Source organism: Rhamphochromis longiceps, linkage group LG1 (assembly GCF_057381845.1).
Source record: "Rhamphochromis longiceps isolate RC_006_pf linkage group LG1, R_longiceps_female_GT1.1, whole genome shotgun sequence".
Classification (NCBI taxonomy): domain Eukaryota; kingdom Metazoa; phylum Chordata; class Actinopteri; order Cichliformes; family Cichlidae; genus Rhamphochromis; species Rhamphochromis longiceps.
The window spans coordinates 12,823,395-12,843,860 of NC_140557.1; the positions used below are offsets into that span (position 1 = coordinate 12,823,395).

A 20,466-nucleotide genomic window follows, 5' to 3' on the forward strand; every position below is an offset into this window, starting at 1 on the left:
AGCTCCTTTTTGCATGAGCAGAACCTGAAGCAGAGAGCTCGCGGTAACACTGAAAGTTGATAACCATCATTGTGATACTCGTCACCTCTGACGCAGGTTTTAGGTTTTGTGAAGCCCACTAATGCAAAGACTGGCTACGCTGAAGTTGTTTCATAGTTCACAGCCGTGGACCTTTTAATTATGTCTGTGGTGCAATTTGAAGGTTTTAAATGCACCAATAAGACAAAAATTATAAAATGTTAAAATCAAGGCTTCAGAAGAGGGCTTTAAAACCAACGGGTAGACTTGGTCCATCTTTTTTTATTATATACGTTTCATAATGGCAGACTAAGATTACCTTTGGACAAAGTCAGACAGAGTTTCTCCCTTTTAATGCTAAGCTAAAGTAACTAACTGGAAGCTGTGGCATCACATTAACTACAGGAAAAAAAAAAAAGATGTTGATCTCTTCATCAAACTTTCATCAGTAGCATGAAAAACCCCCATCTCTGTCCTGCTTTGATGTGCTTGAGTGAAAACTAGTCCAGATGCTAAACTAACAGCGTGGTCAAATGTTTTCTAAATTAGGCAGTAAAGCACTATTAAAGAAGAAGAAAAATAAAATAAAATTTAAAAAAATCAAAAAAAATCACCAGTGTTCACTCTCTAGTTTCACGACTATCTCTACAACACATCTTGCACAAGGTCCCTTAAAAACACACAATATTAAGCACAGGTACTGTATATACACACACAACAAAAACCTAAGAAACAAAGGAAACACTGACCACTGTTGCGCAGTATGCTGTGCAGTTACTTTGTCAACTTGTAGCAGTTACATAACATTTCATCTGCTCAGTGTTTCAAAAAGCAAAGTTTTGATCCTGCATGACACTGGAATATATATTGTAGGCTTACATAATCAATACAGTGACCTGGTGTTGTAGTCTAAGACATGTGGTGCCATGTTGTCCTTACGGCTGTGTAAATGTTTCTCATTCAGATTTACACAACATGATCGGAGTTCTGCATCTTTGGAAAATTCTGCTCGTTAAGTCTCAAAAGTCTAAGCAATGTGGGTGCGAGAGTGTTTGCGATGGCTGCACTGGTCCCTGTAATAACTGATTACTAAAAATTTTCCTTAGCAGCCATACCGTCCACCTCAGTAGTTGCATTTCTTGGAACAAGCTCTGATTTTAGTGAAATGTGCAAACCTGTAAGTATTCAACACCCTGATTACTTGTGCTTTCACATTTATGTCACCTCGACTTCTGACTGAGTGTGGCGAGTCTGGGACCTGTAACCTGGTGGGGGCGGGGTCAAACTGAGCTAATACAAAAGGTCTGTGTATCTATGCCATGATATCATACAGCTGTAGTCTGGACAAGAGAACTCGCAACATTTCCTTTCCCCTACAGCAGCATTAGTTATTACTTATTCTGTAAGTTTTACATTTCGAGTGGCTTGATTAGCACTTAAAGTAGACAAGCTGAGCTCAACCGTCTCAGATGTGTCTCGGTGAGATGGCAGAAGGAAAACTGGAATATTTTCACACCTGACAACCACATGGCACGTAATCGCCATGTAAAACATTTGGCCCCGGTTCAAAATTTACAACAATTATTTTGCCCAACACAGTCCGTAAAGTCTGCTATGAGCTAACAGTCTTAGAAATCCCCAACCTTGCACTTTACATTTATTTATTATTAGTGCCACAATACTTTTAGCGAAACCCATTCCCTGGGTCCGTCATCATGTGCTCTTTGACAGTGATCAATGCTAACACAAAGCATGAGATGGGCATGTGAGAATGGCACTATTGCATTTAGATAAGACAATCAAGTTATTTTTGTTTAGCTTTTTTTGGCACAGTGCACAACGATGATTTTGGTGCTGCCCCAAATGTGGTGGAGGTGTAGCTGTCCCCATTTCTTTTTGTTCCTTTGCCTCTCTGCACTTGGAATTTCAGTTCCATTAAAACAAAACAAACAAATACGCACACGCACATAAAAAAAGGGGGCAGCTGTTTTTAAGTCCATTTAGAAACCCATCATGGAATCTGCAGGTCAACACTCAAGAGCAGGGCTGACTCAGATGAGCGAAAATGCAACCGTCTCTCTAAATCATCTGTGGTGCAGTTTTGTTTGAGTGAAACAGACTTTCTCTCGACGACAACATACATTCAGGAGGTAAACGTCAGCATATAGGCGTAGCATCATATATAATTACACATATTCTATCATCTTAACGTTGCAGTCCTTTTTCATTGAGACAGTGGTGTGGCGTATTCTCCTCCTCCGCTTCAGCTTTCATCTTATTTATCCTCATACAGTCATGACGTTTATTCAGCGAATGGGGACAAATGTGTTTATGACTTGTGTCCATAATCCGTGGATCTTAATGAATATGAATTTCATGTACTATAATACTTCTAAACCTGAACTCTTGGTCACCATGTAGCTGTAGCTTGGCTCTAGTGTGCATAATAACAGACGTGTGGCTGCCACACTCTGCAGAGAATGTGCAAGATTACTCAAACAGGGCTGGGTAAAATATAAATATTTTTAAATTCGCTGTCTGTGGTTGTAATAGTATATGATGTATATCTAGACTAGACAACTTTTTATTGTTGCATACCTAAAAAGACAGTGTGATAAACATTGGAACTAAAAGGTCTTCTGTTTATCTTTTTATTTTATTGTTTTTTATCCCCCATATTGCCCAGCCTTATGCTCACCCACATATGGTGTTAGTGGCCATGAGAATGACTCCAAGAAAGAAAAAAGTAATGTGTGAGAATTATTCTTAGCAGCTGCCATGGTTCCTGATCCTGGCTCAAACTGGAGTATTGTGCTGCTTCATTTTTTTCTGCCTTACACAGCAAACCGGACCGACCTCTGGCTTCGGAGTGGAAATGACTAAACAAAATGACCTCCACTCTGATCACAGAACTAAGATGACAAAAATAAAAGATGTGCTGTGATATAGGAGGATGTCTGGGTCTCCTCTCCTTTGCTCGGTGGCCTGTATCCCTCGTGAAGATACAGGGTGTCGTCGCTTAATGAATGCTGTGCTCTCAGACGATGGAGTCTTTGATCTCAGAGCCTAACCTCACTCTGGGCCGAGGGCAGGTTGGGGAGTATTCCACGTGGCTCTCTTTCAGGTTAAGCGGCCGCCTGTCGGAGGCCTCGGAGAAGCTCTTGCTGTTATCTGGCGAGGACTCGTGTGTCGGCGTGCTGCAGATGTAGTTGTCGTTTAACGTCTGGTAGCCCTTGTGATCTGAAGTAGAAACGGGGATTGTGTTACCGTTAAGCGGTAAACTCTCTGTGGGCTTTCCAACTATCCGTGGCTTCTTCTGCTGCATGTTAGGGCACTCGCCCTGCTTCAGCATGGACTTCATGTGGTCACGGTTCCTGTAGATGACGAACAAGGAGAACACCACGAGGGAGAAGGCCAACAGAGCGCACACCACAATCAGCTCGTTCCAGTACGTCTTCGTATGGACCTGCTCAGAGCGAGACTCGCCAGGCAGGATGATGGTCTCCTCGCGCGTGATGTGAGGCGTGCGGGAGTGACCAATCAGAGTGGTACTCTCCTGGCGTGGTTCTGCCCTCACACAGTAGTTGGCCAACAGCTGGTGGAAGCCCTCCTCTTCTGACCAGCACTGATAGGTCTCAATCCTTTCAGACTGAGCCACAACTACCAGGTTTCCCTCGGGGGTAGCATAGAGGAACTGGCTGGCGCTATCACTGTAACGCCACCTCCTCTGTGCCAGGTTGGACCGCAGCTTACATGGCAGGACTCTAAATGTGTTGGCTGGGATGGTAATGAGCTGACAAGGGGAGCCACCTACAAACAAAAATAAAAGGAATGTTGTTTCAAAACACTGAAACATGCCAGTAATTTGACCAACTGCATACCGACTCGGGATGTAATGAATCTTTTAACCCACAGTTTGGTTCAGACCTCAGCTGAGTAGGGATTGAATAGGGAAAGAAGAAGAAAAACACTTGCATGATCACTTGATTAATTACTGGCAATTAGCAATAGCATATGTTAAGACCACTAAGCCTATATTTACACACATGCTGTGTAAACCAACACAAAACATCCTTAATAAGACAGACAGAAGACAGAACATCTAACATGAGATTTTGTGTGTTTCTATCACAACTCATCTTGGTTTTATAAACCTGGCAGTCATGATTAAGAAAGTCTCATTTAAAGGTGTAGTTTCACATTCCAAGAATGAGGAGATCAATTAATTTTAAGCTACAGCCAGGACGAGTTAGCTTAGCTCATTAGCTTAGCTTAGACCGACTTGAAGACACAAAGAATATAAACAGAAAGCATGGCTCTTTTCTTAAATAATAAAGAGCCACCCATGAAGCTAACAAATTAACACCATATTTCTATTTCTATTTCTATTACTTAAATCCATTTAAAATCTTATGTGCATAAAACACATCAGCAAAAACATTTTAGTTTCAACACCATTCGACTATTTTCTGCCACTTATCTGGGTTTGGGTCAGACCTACCTCCCCCTAGCCATCTCCCTCCAGCTTTCACAGGATGACACCGAGGTGTTCCCAATCCAACTTAGAGATCTAATCTCTAGTCTCAGTAGGACATACGGAGAAAACCTCACCTAGCAGGTGTCCAGGAGGCACCCTAGTTGGATACCCAAAATCACCTGAGGGTAGGAATGTAGATGGGCTAGTAAATCAACAGCCTTGTTTTCATGTACAGGACTCTCTTCCCCATTTTAGACTAGTACAGCACCCGTATCACTGTTGCACCAATCTGTTTCCTGCTCCTCTCTCCCCTTACTTGTGAATAAGACCCTAAAATTCCTCAACTCCTCTATTTGAGGCTACAAGTAATTTCTCAATCAAAGTGGGGAATCCACCTTTTTACAGCTGTGAACCAAAGTCTCAGTCATGGAGGTGCTGATTTTCATACACACCGTTTGAGCCCACGACCCACAGGGAAGAGAAATATGACGTATTGCTGGCATTAAGAACGAAGTTCACACTGTGGTTGTACAGGAACTGGAAAGCCTGCAACAGCTGACCCAATATCCCATACTCCTGAACTACTCCCCACTAGACAAGCTTAGGGGTTTGGTCAAATGACTTTTCCCCAAGTCCAGGAAACCCATGCAGTTATACAAACTCCTACAGACTCAAGAATACCGTCAAGTAGACAGATCTAGGTTGAAAACTATTGCTTCTCCTGTATCTGAGGTACAAGGTTTAGTAGACAAATTTTTAATCTTTAATCTTTTTTTTTCTGAATGCTGAGCCAATTGTCTTTATATCCATTAAATATAAGCCTGAAGCTCCTACTACAGCACTTTAAATTCAAAACTGGAATTTGGAAAACAACTTGCATGAATATGCAACTTGTTTTTTCTTACAACTGTATGTGCATGACTTGACAGTAGTGGCAACATGTTTTTGTGAACTCTAAGTGCATGCTGTTTGTGCGTGAGGTGACAGACACACTTAAATTAAAGGCCACTGTGCAGAAAGAACACACTCACGAGAAGCTACTGGTCTGGCAGATCTGGGGTTAGGAAGAGTCCTGTTGCAAATAGCTGATGTGTCAGCCTCCTCCACGTCCTGCTGCCAGTGGCTGAGGCAAAACATACCAAACAAAAACAACAGGCAGATGTAATGACAGGCACCTTACATTACATTACTAATGTCTCCTATCGCAATCGCCAAGTCTTTCATTTAAAACTTACTAATACAGTGACTAATGTTGTTCTAAAATTAACACTAAGGGACATAAAGCAGATCCTTGAATGCTTATTTTGTGTGTTTGTTTGGGTAGACGTTCAAAGAAAAAAGCGCATTCGTAGAAAAGACATAAGGTTGAGCAACGAGGAATTTTTATCCTTGCATATTTTCCTGCTTTTAACAGTAAAAGGCACAGTGTAATTATGTCTTCCTCCTGCGTGCTGTAGTTCTCACCTGTCAGGTGGAGCCATCCTGACATCCTGGCACAGTTGTCCGGTCCAGGCGCAATAAGGGTCTCTGGACAGCACACACTCACCACAGCTCAGGTAGTTGGAGCAGTTAGCTACAGGAACCTCCACCAGGCCAGAGTAAGATGACACAAACAAGAGACCCTGTAGAGGAGGGGGGAGGGGAGGGGGGAGTGCATTTCAGATCTAACTACAATATAAAAGGTAAAAAACATTCTGCTTTTGGTTGCAGAGTAAGACGAAAAATGCTAAACAATTAATTACAACAGAAAAGCATAACCTACACAATGGAGTAGTTCTGACCAGCTGTTCTCTTGATACCATCTGAGGAGCATCTTTAGCACTTTTACTACCTACATCTGTGCATCAGATATGCATTTGCAACATTAATGTTCCTGTCATACTGACGCACGGCTCCCCCTTGTTCCCAAATATACAATCTATATTTAGACCAGCTTTTCTGGCCCTTGTATTAGACAGACACCATAAGCATTCTGTCTTAGCCTTTCATTTCCCTATTTTGAGCTAAGAATACACTCACAAACAGTATCTCAGACTTTATTAGAATTACATAATCTAAGATAAGATTTCGGTTTGGCTGCTCGCCCCGAGAGAGGCCATTATGTAATAAAGAGAGAAAAGGTAATGAAATTTAGCTCTGGGTAAAATGCCAGAGAGGATCATAAACTCCGTTCCAGACGGTGCTATAACTTACAGGAAAACTCAATGGAATGGCCCCTGTGGAAAGAAGATGTCTGAAGCCAGTTTGTGCTCTGATAAAGAGCGCTCTTCCACATTTTCATTAGTTGTAAATTAAACACCAAACATTCGAAAATGGGATAAAGTATTTATTATAAATGGATACAAAGCAACACGGCCACTATGGTTGTATTACACTGTTATTAAGTTGTAGTAAATCAATTTTACCTTATTTTCTGCTTTAAACACTGCTAATGATCAAGAAGACACCTTCAGAGTCTAAAAATAAAGGCAAGAGAAGAGTGCCAAAAGAAGGGCTAGCTGTTTTAATGTCCACATGATAGCCGGTGAACTTTTAAAAACTCAACCTTTAAAACATTCTTACCATTTAAAGTTAGCTTTGACTGGTGGTTTTGACTGACAGGTGGATGCGGACACAGATGTCTGTATCTCGTGGTCGTTTCTTAGGGTTAAACTCTGTTAACTGAAGCCAGTGAACTTGACCTTTCGACTGCTGTTTGGTGTTTCAGGAGCATTTTTAATAGAATCATACTTTGTGATCAAGTGTACCGTATTTTACACACTATAAAGCACACTTAAAATCCTTTAATTTTGTCAAAAATCGACAGTGCGCCTTATAATCCAGTGTGCCTTACTGACCTTGAATCGATTTTATGTAGTACACGACACTCAAAAATCAGTCAAAAACTGTTTTAGTACGACTTTGGTAAGCTACGAAGCCGCACCACTTGATGGATTGTCAGAGCATTATGGCTACCGTAGTCAGGAGCCTCGCGGAGTAATCTGGGTCCAAAACACCATCCAGTTCAGGCCCCAAAGTCAAACGAATATTGCGGCATCACTGAGAGTTAAAAACTCTTTAATAAAAAGATCAGTGTGGCTGCTTTACCAGGTGTAACAGTTAAGTTTAACATCCAGGCATCCATGAAAACAGAATTTATTACATTTAGCGGAGTTAGAAGTTAGCGTGAAGTTAGTTCACTAGTTTCCACCTAAACATGATATAGCATGTTCTGACTGAGAGATTTCTGAAAAAATTAAAACGTACAGCTCTGCTATCACTTCCAACATAAAGGAAGACAGAAAACTAAACAGCAGTGACTTTTTTAGGGTTACTGAAGTTGGACTAGCTGTTATATAATGATGTGGTACGTGATCGCTAGCAACACAGCTAAGTTAGCATAACATAAACACAGTGAAGCTGGAGGATGAACGCTAACTTTTTTTTCCACTCGATTAAAGTTAAGGTGAGGGTTCACGATGGTTAGTGACAAATGCAATCACATGGCAATTCAGTCAGGAGAACAACTGAGACAATCCATCCATAATACGAGGTTAGTCATTAATATAGTGCAACAAAATGGGAATAGAGCAGCTGCGAGAGAATTCAACATTAATGAATCAATGGTACAGGAGTGGAGACAGCAAGAAGAATGAGTTGAGTAAAATTTGACTTATGACTTTGTTTCACTTAGTGCGCCTTATGTATAAAAACAGACCCGTTCATAGACAGTGCGCCTTATGGTATGAAAAATACGGTACTAAACCAAATGAAGTCTGTGGTCTACCTCAGGTGAGTGAAATTTTAGGTTTTTGTTTTATATGTTACTCAACAATAATGACCAGCACCTGTGTACTGATGAGTTCTGCTAAAAAAAGCTTGGCAGTGTTAGCTGATAAGCTCTCACTCTCTCTTGTCCTAATATGGTCACAAAAAAACAAAAAACAAAACAAAAACATGGAGGCAGCAAAGACACTAAATTTAACAAATTGGGAGTAGTTATACCCTTGTGGCTATGTTCATCTTTTATATACAGTGTATATGGTAAAGGTGGTGATTTACCCTTTGAGGATCAAGCTCAATGTGCTGCACTGGCTGCGGCTCAGCGAACAGAATCATCTCCTCTATAATGTGCATCTTGTCATTGGCATTGATGGCCTTATGGAGTTTTCCATCATCTGGAAGACACACAGAACAAGCGGAAGTGAGATATATAGTTTTCAGAGGACAGTTTTCTTCTGCTCTGTTTTTGTTCCTATTAAATGAAATGCTTGTAGAATATATTAGGCTCCACCTGTGCCAATAAAGAGCACATCATAAGCTCTCTCCATGCCCTGGATCTTGTGCACAGCGATCTGCGTGTAGCGTACGCTGCGTTTGAGCAGCAGCGGCGTGCTGCGGATCGCGCTGTCCATCAGGAAATGGTCCTTGACAAAGTTGAGCACTTTATCAGGCATGTGCAAGGATGACTGGATTCCCATTTGCCTGGCGTGGTTGGTCACGCACTGTGGGGAGAGTAAATAACAAAAAGAAGAAGAAGAAGAAGAAGAAAAAAAAAAGAATCTTTGCTTATTATTTGAGCAGTACTGAAAAATGGATACAATACGATGGGGTGTTGAATTACATCTGACCTTGGCTTTAATTACTTAAGAACACAGAAATGAAAATGGAATCAGTGAGATAAGGAGCTTAAAACTACCACATTGGCTGATGGGTTTAATCATGTTCTTAAGCTGTATGTTCTATTTTTATGCTCTGAGGCATCTCTTTGGCTCTCGTACAACCCACAGCAGGACAGTACTTTGTTTTCCAGCAGACAAAGAAAATAAATGGGAAACATCTGCTTCACGTCAGACTTGTTCAACAGCCTAAAATAACACTACAGGTAGGACGGGATGTTTTGTTGGTGTGTTTAATATAGCTTTTGTACACATGACAACAAAGACAGCTCTTTATCCTCATTTATCTGTTACTGAATGAAGAGCCACAGAAAGAAGTTGTGTCTTGTTGCAGTGAATTGCACTGTTTGTCATAAGATATGGCCTTCACAACTCACCGCCCCAGGCCGTGGTTCTGGTACAGGGTGGTTGTAGGTGTACCACTGCTGTGTCTCCCTGTTAACCTCTCTGTAGCGCCCGCTGAAGGCTTTTTTCACCTGCTCCATAGTGAAGGCACAGACCGCGGAGCTTCCCGAGGCGCCTTTATACCTGTAAACGTATTAATGAGGATGTAAGGGTTTCAGCTGTGAACAACTGGTCAATGAACCAAAATGTTAACCTATCAGAACTCGACATCACACAATTTTCCACATGTTCTGAGATTTTTTTTTGCAACTGCCATGATTTTATTCAAGAAACTGGAATGGCAGTTTCTCAATGGAGAACAGTTGCAGAGTGGGCGCATGAGCGATTTCCTTATTAAAACCTTTATTTTGTTGATACATTAACTAACCATTGGGATCACATTGGCTCGTATCAGCAGTTAAGCACATTACAGCTGCTCTAAATTCAGAGGAGCCAAGTGAAAAACAACAACTTGCCAAGTGTGAGCACAGATATTAAATAAAAACTGGCTCTAGATGGGGTGTGTGCGAGCCGCGCTTGTGTGTAAACTTTGACTGTAACAGTGTGACAAATCACAGTGTGTGTGCGCGATTTATGTCACTGTCACAGCTGACATACAGCACTGTCACAGTCTCAACCATCGCCTGCATTTGAGTCGTACCACTGAGAAGTGAAGACGCCGTAGAACACTGTGCTCTCCCAGCTGTCTCCCGTGGGCTTCAGGACAAACATGTCTTGGATAATGTTGAAGGGGAAGCCGTCATCGGGGAGGGAACACAGGAGCTGAGCCTTCAGGAAGGTAGTCCACTTTTTTTGCAGGACTCGCTCACCCCCTTTATCACCCTGAAAAAAAAGATTCAGCAAGTTTATTAGAGGACTTTATGTCCTTGTAATAATTTTCATTAGATTCTGGCAGGGGTTGCAATGGTTGTACAAGTCTGTACTTATTTTTGGACTTGAGTTGATAAAAAGTGTTACTTAATTATGACTGCATTATTCTGATATCTCCAGTTCATCTGAAGAAACCTTAAACATTTCACTAGAATCCTTTAACCAGGCTTTAACAACAGACAGCTGCACAAAGCTACCAGCAAAGACAACATGAGCACATGGTTAGATAGGATATCATTACATAACGCAAGTATCTATTTCACAACTACAATTACACATCACAAAATAAATAAAACACAAGACGACTACATAAAGACAAAAAACGCCCCGTAAAAAAAAAAGAAAAAAAAAAGCCACAAACTCAAAGTGATCCCTTCATGTGTCACATGACTGTGACATAATCCTCCTGGTTTCATACTGACGCTTCTATCATTGATGTGTGAAGAATGTACGAAGGTGGAGGCAGGTTTGGTGGAGCATGTGGATATTTGGCTTACAAATGTGTTTTCTCCATGAGATAATCATGGAACACGCTGATATCTTGCGATAAAAGCAGGAGGAGTGCAGAGTAGTTGAGTTCAGAAGGTCAGAGCTGTGGCAAAATCTGGGAGTTCAACTTTGCTATGACTAAAATCTGCTTTTAGCTGGAAAGGCTGTGGCTGTGGCAGGAAGGGAGGACACCATGGGCTTTGAGTCAGCTCTGGACCAGGAGCCTTACAGAACCCGGCCCGAGTACACCTAAGAGCTCAAGTGGATTTTAAATTTGCTGTCAGAAGCATGAAAAAGCAAATAAACCAGATAGCAAACAATGTTCTATATGAACCACAAAAACTTTCCCTAGAAAAACTTTTATAAATCATTTAAAAGCTAAGAGCAAACTGCATTAAGTTCCCTAGATGAGTGAAAACAGCCCCAAACTGTCAGATCATGAAGGCCAAACATTCCAGTGAAATTACTGAAGGGACTTAAAATATGTTGCAATGTACGAGCTCCTTGAAAAGGCACACATTACTTTGGAGCCCATGTTTTGCATCGCAGTTGCAATCCATCCCCTTTGCTTCAGAGGGTGCTGTTGAGAAACGGAAGATGCTCATGACCCTCCTTTTTATTTATTTTTTAAAGCATTTTAACAATAAAATATGCAACACAGAGAAAACAAAAAAAAAAACTGCTCTGCATAAAAGATGCCACAGCATAAAATATCAGCTCCCCTTTGAAGGAGAGAGCATAGCGAAATAGAAAAACAAACAATGGTTAGTTATTAATTACAGCTTTGAAATAAAGATCAGTCCTTCATGCCTGACTTCACCTGCAGCTCACAGACAAGGCGTTCGCTCTTCTTTCAAGCTGTCGCAAAATATTCCCATAAATACTTATCAGAGTTTTCTAGGACTAGCAATTATCAAAGTGCTTGTAAACACACACCAAAAGGAACTCCTCCCAAATACAGCGAGCAAGCTTGAAAACACTAGAGGAGCACGACTAGGAGGAAGGGGAGGAAGAGCAGGACCGAAAACAAGAGACCTCGCCCATGCTCAAGACAGCTTTCCTCCCTCAAATCCAAATGTTCCCGTCAGCATGGTCTCCCAAACCCAAAACAACTCCTAAATAACCACACAAGGAGTGAGGAGGTAATAAAGTGCAAAACTATAACTACCTCCGTTTCCTCCTCCATGTGCTGTCACACGCACAAACAATCACATTGCTCAAGAGTGAGGTGAAGCCACCCTCGTGGGAATGATGTAGGGCCTGGGAGCCAATTACTAAGCTGAGGTAGTAGCCCGTCCACATAATGAGGAGACCACATTCCTGCTCTCTCAGCTGTCCACTGCTATTGTTGCCGTGCTCCGATGCACAGCTTGTACAATCGCATCGACCACTCCCCTCTGATAGCTGCCCTCTGAAAATAAACCCGCTTCCTTGTGCGGCATTAGCCGACTCTCATAGTATTTATTACATCCAAGATTCTCATCAACCTGAGATGTAATAGATCACGAGGTAAAGAAAATTGCGCCATGCAGTATTTATAACATGCCCACTTTTCACAGCCCTTCAGAGCGCACACCTGAATAAACAAAAGAAAGGAGGAGGGCAAGAAGGGAGCGGGGGCAGATCGGAAAGACTGGGAGAAGGAAAAAAGTAGTAGAATAAGTAGAATTATTTAGAAAATGTAAGTAAAACAGTAGTTAGAATACCATTAAATTAATCTTATCTAACAAGAAACATACTCTCTTTTTCTAAGTGTCCGTCAAGATAAACTATGACACGCAACATGGTTTTGATATATTAAATAAAACCGCATACCAACATATCAGGACTTGGCCTGACACAGAAAGAAAAGGGAGTGCGTGTTTTCTGACAGTTTGCAAAAGTGCATTAGATTTGGAGCCTGCCAAAAGGGAGGGGTCTTCATACCTCAGCTTTACTTAATCTGAGTTTAGCACTCACTCCTCAGCAGAGGAGCACACAAGACACACATTTATATTTGATACACTGACATAAAAAAAAGAAAAGAAAAAAAAAAGTGGGAATTTTTGTGCCGGTCTTGATTTAGTCTTAGATTTTCTCTACTAAAGACACTTCCAACTGTGAGGTGCACCTTCCTAAGGGGTCATGGGAGAGGCAGGGATACTACACATGGTGAAAGGAACAGCTGCTTACTATCATTCTCAAAACAACAGGGAGCGTGTTCTACACTGTGGCCGCCGAGATCACTGCTCACCTATGCAGTTCACACACAGCTCACAGAGGTAATTAAACCCTCATATGCCACAGTGACACAATTTCCAATCAAATATTGAGTCTTATACCTCAAATCTGAACATGTACAAAATATTTTTATATTCAGAGTGAATGACCATTTCAGAGAACTTCATTATCTCAGAGGTCTCCTGCAAAAAAACAAGTGTAAATCTGTCATCTTAGGTTAGGAATCTAGCAATAGTTGTTTGTACATGCATAAATATTTTGCATTGGAAACATGACTGCAAATAGCTGGCAAGGCCTTTAGTGAAGCCAAGACGCCAAGAAACAAGGATTTTTCTCTTTTTAAAACATGCTTTAAGTGGTCCTATATTTCTTTATTTATACTGTTGGACAGCATAAACATAGCCGCCATTTTCAGGTCAGCGGCTATACAAGTAATCCCTGTGAATCACTGGCTCAGACTTTAGACTCCTCAATCTTGACGCGAGTGGATGCCCCTAATGTGGTCATCTCAGCCGCAGAAGCTCCACCCATCTGCTATTCAAACATCTGTTTGGGAAGGGCAGCCAATCAGCAGTAAGTTGACTTTAAGGAAAGATGGCCTTTAAAAAAAAAAAGGGAGAGGAACTAAAGTAAAAATGTGGCGCTGTAAATAATCGGGCCACCTAAGATACAAAAAAAAGAAAGAAAAAAGAAAATGCAAATCACGTATTGATGCATTATTCACCCTGTAAAATGGGTAATAAACCACAAGCAGCACTACCATATTGCTATAGAAGAGCTTCTACTGAAAAGACGTCAGAAAGTAAAAAGGGAGCTGCTGCATTCCTGTGAAATAATGGTGCTTTACAGAGCAGAGAAAGCTATTCTTCTGTCTCTATTGCACAGTTCATCTGCAGCAAGTTGCCACAGTCTGGGGGCACTTCTGTCAATGATTTCCATATATAGAACCCAGGAGGTGCTCTGCCGGCAGCACGAGGTGTCGCCGCACCGAGTTCCAGAGCCTAGTAGGACTAAGTCATTAAGCTGTCACTTAAGATTACATGCTGTCCCCACGATTACTCACATTACTGCCTCCATGAACAAGAGACATCAGTCAGGTAGGGACGCTGAGTGCATGTATATCATGCAGCTTCATAGCCTTTTAACTGATCTGACGACAGGTGAAAGGGAATGGAGTTTGTGGCTGATTACCCAGGCTGATCAACCAAACTGAACTCTTGAGGAGAGAAGCGGACGGAGGAGGAATGACGTCAATGGTTTAAATGATCCCAGTGAATTCTGCAGTTGCTACAGTTTGCATGCAAGAAAACAGGCCATATAGTAGGGTGGAAGAAGCATTTCATATTGCTGTGAAGCACTCTTGAATACTAATAATGCCTGCAAAGCTCAAAGGGCTGGCGGAGGAACGGCAAGGAGCTGGAGGGATGGACAAGTGCAGCTGACATTGTGAGGGAGATGGAAGGAGAGTGGGATATGACATTGCAGAGAAAGGGGAGGGAGGGAGCCTGAGACGAGGCAATGATTCAGGCAAGGGGAAACTATATCTGCTGAAAACATGCCTGTACAGTTAAATAGAGAAAAGTTTAAATGCACCAGTGACATGTTTCCATTGCAATTACTCAGGCATAATATACAGTTAATGTTACCTAATGTGCTTTGACATGGGAGTGTCCCATCTTGTTTTGAGGCAATTGTGCCAGGATTAAGGACAGGAAGCTTGAGCCCTGCTGTGCCTCATACTTTTGCATGATCATTTTGTGTAATCGCCTCACCCTTACCCCGTGTACATTACCTTACACACGCGAGCAATCCTCGACACTATGGTGTTGTCAAAGAAGTCAAATTCTTTTCCCGCCTCACTAAAGAAGAAGTAAATCTTGTCGTCGTCGCCCACAGAGTTGCCTATAGGCTGACTCTCCTCGATGTAAGCTGACCCAACAAAGACGGGATCTGTTAGAGATAGAAAAACACAAAAGCAAACGTGTGGTTAGACAGCTGCGTTGCACCTTTATAATCGACACAGGGAAACTCCCCCCCCCACTTTTTTCTGCCATGATAAATTTGGAAAAAGTCAGTGTCTGCACCAACAAGCTGTGATACAATCCTGCAAGGGAAGAGGAAACAGAATCCTCTTTATAATTGTACTCAGATGCCTCATCAGGAGCAGTCTGCATGAATTACCTAAAGATCAGAAGACAAGAGGAGTCTTAATTGTGCGCAAAGTGCAGCTTACTCTGGCGAAAGCAGTGGCAGCCGGATGAGGTTGTTTTGATGTGCATGTGCAACGGCTGATAGGCTGGGCTCCCGCAATCTACAAGCGCTTGTCTTTGCTCTCCGTCTGCATGCATTAGTGAATGTGCCTCGCTAATGATCGCTGCTTTTTGGAGCTTATCTGCAGTGGTCGGTACATAATGGAAGATTTGTGGAAGGAAAAAACACATGGGAGTTTACCTTGCAGCCATTTTAAGGAGTTCTCTGTCTTCAGAGCAGTTCCCTGACCCAAACTCTTGTAAATGACTGGTTCATTCCCTTGAAAGTTACTAACAGTACCAGTATATAATTCACCATCTGGAGGAGAACAAAGGAAGAGAAAGATTGAACTGAATTTGGAATCAATAAAAATAACACATGACAAAGAAATAATAACAGGCTGGAGTTGAAGTCGGTAATAAAGTGAAATGTTAGCACATAACAGTCTGAGTGAGAATAGACAAATCATTTCTCCTCTTCATATCCAGTTCAATTATTTACTAATTGCTTGTTAAAGAAGTTCAACAAAAACAATGTCTGCTGCTGTCTGGCTATTTATCAGAGAGTCTGACGCAGACAAACAACATTAGCAGGCACATCATGACTCATTACTGAATCAAAGATGGAGTTGCCATCAAAATAGTTTCAGAAACAGCTGCGCCCGCTTTCCCCGTCTAAAAGGAAGCCATTCATATAAGTGCGCATTAATACATACCAACAATGATGGCAGTTGATTTATACTCTGGATTAAAGGGGCAGCGACTGCGCCCATCTTCCATCATGACCTCGCCCTCTTCATCTCTCTCCAGTGTGAATGTTGACGTATTCTGGAGGCAGACACAAACAGCAAATGTCCCTGAGGCTCAGGCCAATTAAATTCTACTTATAGTAAAATGGTGAGTTAAAGTGAGCTCAGTGGTCTCAAGATCATTTTCTCCATCACAATACACGCTGACATTTTGGATGTTTGGTCGCTTGAAATCGCCGTCGGACCATTGACGGGCTGTCTGATTAATAGAAGGTTTCTTCTGTGTACCCTCTGTCACAAGCAAACAGGCTATTTCATTAGTATGAAAAGGAAAACTATATCTAATGTACCAACCAACTTTAAAGAAAGAGACAGTAAATCAAAAATCTCACAAAACTGGACAATAAAGGCATCTTACCAAAAGATTAACCTTCGTAGCAGAGTGCTGACATTTTATTGCCGTTGAGCTGTTGTCTAAAAAAAACATCACTGAGCTGCACTTTGCCTTCATTACTGTGAACACGGCTACCATACTTTATCCTCAGCTCTACTTCCATAAATATTCGCTAATCCCTTGCTCCAAATATTCCCTGAAACATTTCCGACATGGGTCGAGAGGCATGCTTTTCCAAATTCTGCAGTGACCAGCTATTCTGGCAAATTTTGCTTTAAAAACAAAAACAAAAAAACACAACATAAAATTTTGATTTACATCATAAGCAGGTACACGTGAATTTAGAGCCGTGTGCCAGAGATAGCAAAGGCAGAAAATCATTTTGACTCAAACACAAACGATTCATTTATTGTAGAAATATACTTTATTTATCCATCTTCCAGTATTTCTCATCATTTCTGATTTTAATTTCACAGTCTCTCCCAAAAATACTTGAATACTTAATACAAAAACAAAACCATAAATAATATGAAGAAGCTTCTCGGAGGAGAGGTGAAACCCTCAAGAAACTCCAACAAGTCCAGTTGCTTTTCTTTCCAACCTCTTAGAGAAACATAAATAATACACACGTGAAACAGTTACTGAACTTCCACTGAAGTCTGACTTCAACAAAACAAGCCTGTATCTTTTATGTGTTTCAGTATTTTTAGTCCCATTTTGAGTTTCCACAGACATTTCTTTAAAACCCTCAGTCAAATAAGTCTAGAAACTCATCAAAGATCTTCTTCCAGTCACAGGTCACTGGAGAAAAATCTGTATTCCTGACTGGTTGGTGAGTGGTTTTCTGGAAGCTGCCAATTGCAAGCTAAAATTGTTTACCAAAAAACTGCTTAAGATTGCTTTGGCTGCTAGCAGGTTGTTGCAGTCGTCCTTAATTTGAATGGACTTGCCTGCAAACATTTCTCGAGTATAGTGAAACTCGAAAAAAATTCAATGCAAACCATGAATGGAGAATGTTCCCCTTCCCCTTGGCAGTTGGGCACTCACACTGGCCTTCAGGCTTATTTGACTGAGGCCTTATCAAAGAATGGTTTGGTATGAAAAACATACTGGTCAGACTCTGTTCCCAGTGCATGTATATTAAAAACTTCTGCAGCCAGCGAGACCGTGGATGCTTTTACAAGTTAAATAAGATGTCATCATGTTGTCCTGTTAGGAAGTGACTTTCAGTGATTGGACATGTCAAATTCCAATAGCCCATGAGGTCCAATCAAAATGGACAACTTTTGCTGTGGGTGATAGACACTGCACTGAATCAAAATGCAGTCAGTCTATCAGGCTTTAGCCGGTGCCTTTTCAAAAGCCTGACAAAGGGAGCGAGAACAGTGAATTACAAGAAAATATATGGAGGACAATTGACATTTCCACTGCTACACACTGTGGTCTGCTCTGTGTAAGGGAAAAAGTGACAGCATGTTGGCTAATCAGAAAGCGTGCATCGTGACGCTTTCATTTGAAGCGTTAGAATCACGTCCAACACTTGCACATGCATTTGGAAGACATGTCGATAAAACACTGAATAGCCTCAGACTTGTATCAAGAGCGCGTGGCATAAGTTTATGCACTAAATCTAAATGTAGCTGGTCCGTCAGACAGCATTCGGCCTTGTTTGTCTGAGCTTCTAGTCCTGTTTGATAAAGCTGACAGAGGGTATGAGGACACTGAATCACAGAATACATATATGGAGAGCAATTGCCGTTTCCACTGCTACACACTGGTCTGGCTAATCAAAGTGAGCTTCTCATGAGGTCTTCATTGTGAACAGTTTTAGAGCCTCGAGCACTCTGAGGTCTTAAGGCTGCAAAAGCTTGAGCTTAACTTTGTAATACATTTTTACACAGGAAGAGGATGGAAGATTTTCCATTCCCATCACTTCATTTATATAGTTTTAAAAAAAGAGATTCCTCTGCTGCCACACAGCAAGAACAATTACATCTATCGTTAAAGCATTTAATGCACACATGGGAATAGGAGCATTGTCACAGGACACATAAATAATATATAAAGACAATTTGCAGTGATGATATTAACTTTAATCAAAAAGGACAGCACGGAGTTCCTCTGTTGCTGAGAAATATTCCCATGCTTCTTTATTATTAGATGTTGTTTTAATCTTAAGCTTGTTTAAACTTGTGTCTTTCATTTGATTGTTACTGTATCTTTTTGGCTGACCATAAAACGTTCTGTGAGAAGTGGTAAAAAAAGAAATAAATAAAACATCCCTCACTGGTAATACTATACATCTCAGATCGTCTGGCCGCGAGGAATGCCCTGGGTGACACACAGAGTTGTGGACTCCGTCAACAAGACGAGTGTTCACCCAGACCAACTCAGACTTGCTTGGAATCCCAGATCTGGGCCTAACGTCCTGCCAAGCGATCCTCAGTCTGAGACTCTGACGTCAAAGGGCAGAGTTTAATGCCCTGCTTTGAGAAGCTGCGCTGTTGCCAAACTCTACTGCCGGTTGCCATCACTCCAAAATGTACTCCTCTGCTAGATAAACAGACCTACTGCTTCCCCTCTATCTGGAAACCACACAGCTCGTGTACCCCCTGTTGACTTGTCTGGCTCAAGTGCCTCAACAGGATTTGGTAACGCTTGGATAACAACAGATCCAATACTGACATGGTGGATAAAGGGGGCTTGATTCCTAAAGAGTACCCCGAAAAAATATTTATAAAATTCAATCCTGTTCTTGTGAGAGGAGAGGAATGGAATAAATTAAGACTCGCTTTAATGATGGGAGAAAATCAAGTCTTGCAGGTGAACAATGGGTAGATTGAGAGGTCATTACTTACTATGTAGGCGCAGACAGGACTGAAGGCATAGGTGCCACACACATAGAGATGAGTGCTATTCAGCCGCAGAAGAATTTTGACGTAATTGAAGCAATCAGTCTGGAGAGAACAAATGGAGAGTGTGTCAGGTCCATAAAAATCACAAGAAATTCTGAGAATTGAATGTGATCTTCTCGAGAGCCCCTTAAAAATCTGCCTATAATACTCCTAATCATAAGCAAATCTTTCAGAGCAGGAAATGTAAATATTATTCAACAGAAACAGAAAAATATTCCTCCTCTCCTCAAATACTGCTGGGAAAACCTCACACACAGCACTTTGCCTGGTGAGTTTTTTGTATTACACAAACCAGAGATTTACACAGATTACTGAGGCTTGTCGCCCAGAGATACAACAGCTGGCATGACAACAAGGTAAGAGACAGACAGAAGAAGAAGAAAGAGCAATTCCCCAGTGAGCCTGCACACTTGATGAATCCATTTGTAACTGATGGAAAGGTTTGTCAACACACAGCTCCACCGTAATTTCTCCCCCCCTTACAACACTGCTCAAACAAACAGAAAATAATGTCTCTCACCTCCAGGTTCTTCCCTTTGAAGCTACACTCGTCTCTTTTTCCAGCAGGAGTGCCCCATGTCAGCTGAAGCAGAGAAAGAAACCCTGAATAAGTCATGTGATAGATAGTGGAAACCCACAGATTCAGAGCCAATCTATAGAGAGCATATCCACTTCCACTGTACTAAAATGGGCTTCGATATGCATGGAGTGCTTTTAAGATCGTCCTCAATTGGTTGCTAAAATATTATTTTTACCTGATTTTAGAGAAGAGTTTGATTTTATGCTGAAATCCAAATGAAAACACTAGTGACATCATTTCATCTACTCTTAGAGAGAGGTCGACTTTGTCTATAAAAGAGTTCTGTTATTGTACGCTGACTGGTTAAGGACTAACGACAAGACGTACTCCCTTAATGGCACCCCCTGTCAAACAATAACTGTGGCAGATCAAACAAAACAGAAACTCAAATGTGTACATAAAGCTGTGCTTGTGTCTGACGCATCGGCCACTGCTCGCACAA

At 41.5% G+C, this 20,466-nt stretch overlaps 1 protein-coding gene across 2 annotated transcripts in view; it reads right to left on the reverse strand.

Annotated features, from left to right (window-relative positions):
- Positions 1 to 556: 556 nt before the first annotated feature.
- The window catches only part of sema4bb (sema domain, immunoglobulin domain (Ig), transmembrane domain (TM) and short cytoplasmic domain, (semaphorin) 4Bb), a 62,792-nt gene continuing 42,882 nt past the window's right edge, over positions 557 to 20,466 (reverse strand). For both annotated transcript variants that reach the window (XM_085385809.1, XM_085385731.1), the window contains exons 4-15: positions 19,965 to 20,027; positions 19,388 to 19,486; positions 16,103 to 16,214; positions 15,589 to 15,705; positions 14,930 to 15,087; positions 10,199 to 10,380; positions 9,531 to 9,681; positions 8,769 to 8,979; positions 8,537 to 8,652; positions 5,960 to 6,117; positions 5,527 to 5,618; positions 557 to 3,828 (exon numbers count right to left, since the gene is read on the reverse strand). In XM_085385809.1, the coding sequence (XP_085241935.1) occupies positions 3,056 to 3,828; positions 5,527 to 5,618; positions 5,960 to 6,117; positions 8,537 to 8,652; positions 8,769 to 8,979; positions 9,531 to 9,681; positions 10,199 to 10,380; positions 14,930 to 15,087; positions 15,589 to 15,705; positions 16,103 to 16,214; positions 19,388 to 19,486; positions 19,965 to 20,027 (2,232 nt within the window). In that variant the 3' untranslated portion in view covers positions 557 to 3,055. The remainder of the gene's footprint in view (positions 3,829 to 5,526; positions 5,619 to 5,959; positions 6,118 to 8,536; positions 8,653 to 8,768; positions 8,980 to 9,530; positions 9,682 to 10,198; positions 10,381 to 14,929; positions 15,088 to 15,588; positions 15,706 to 16,102; positions 16,215 to 19,387; positions 19,487 to 19,964; positions 20,028 to 20,466) is intronic.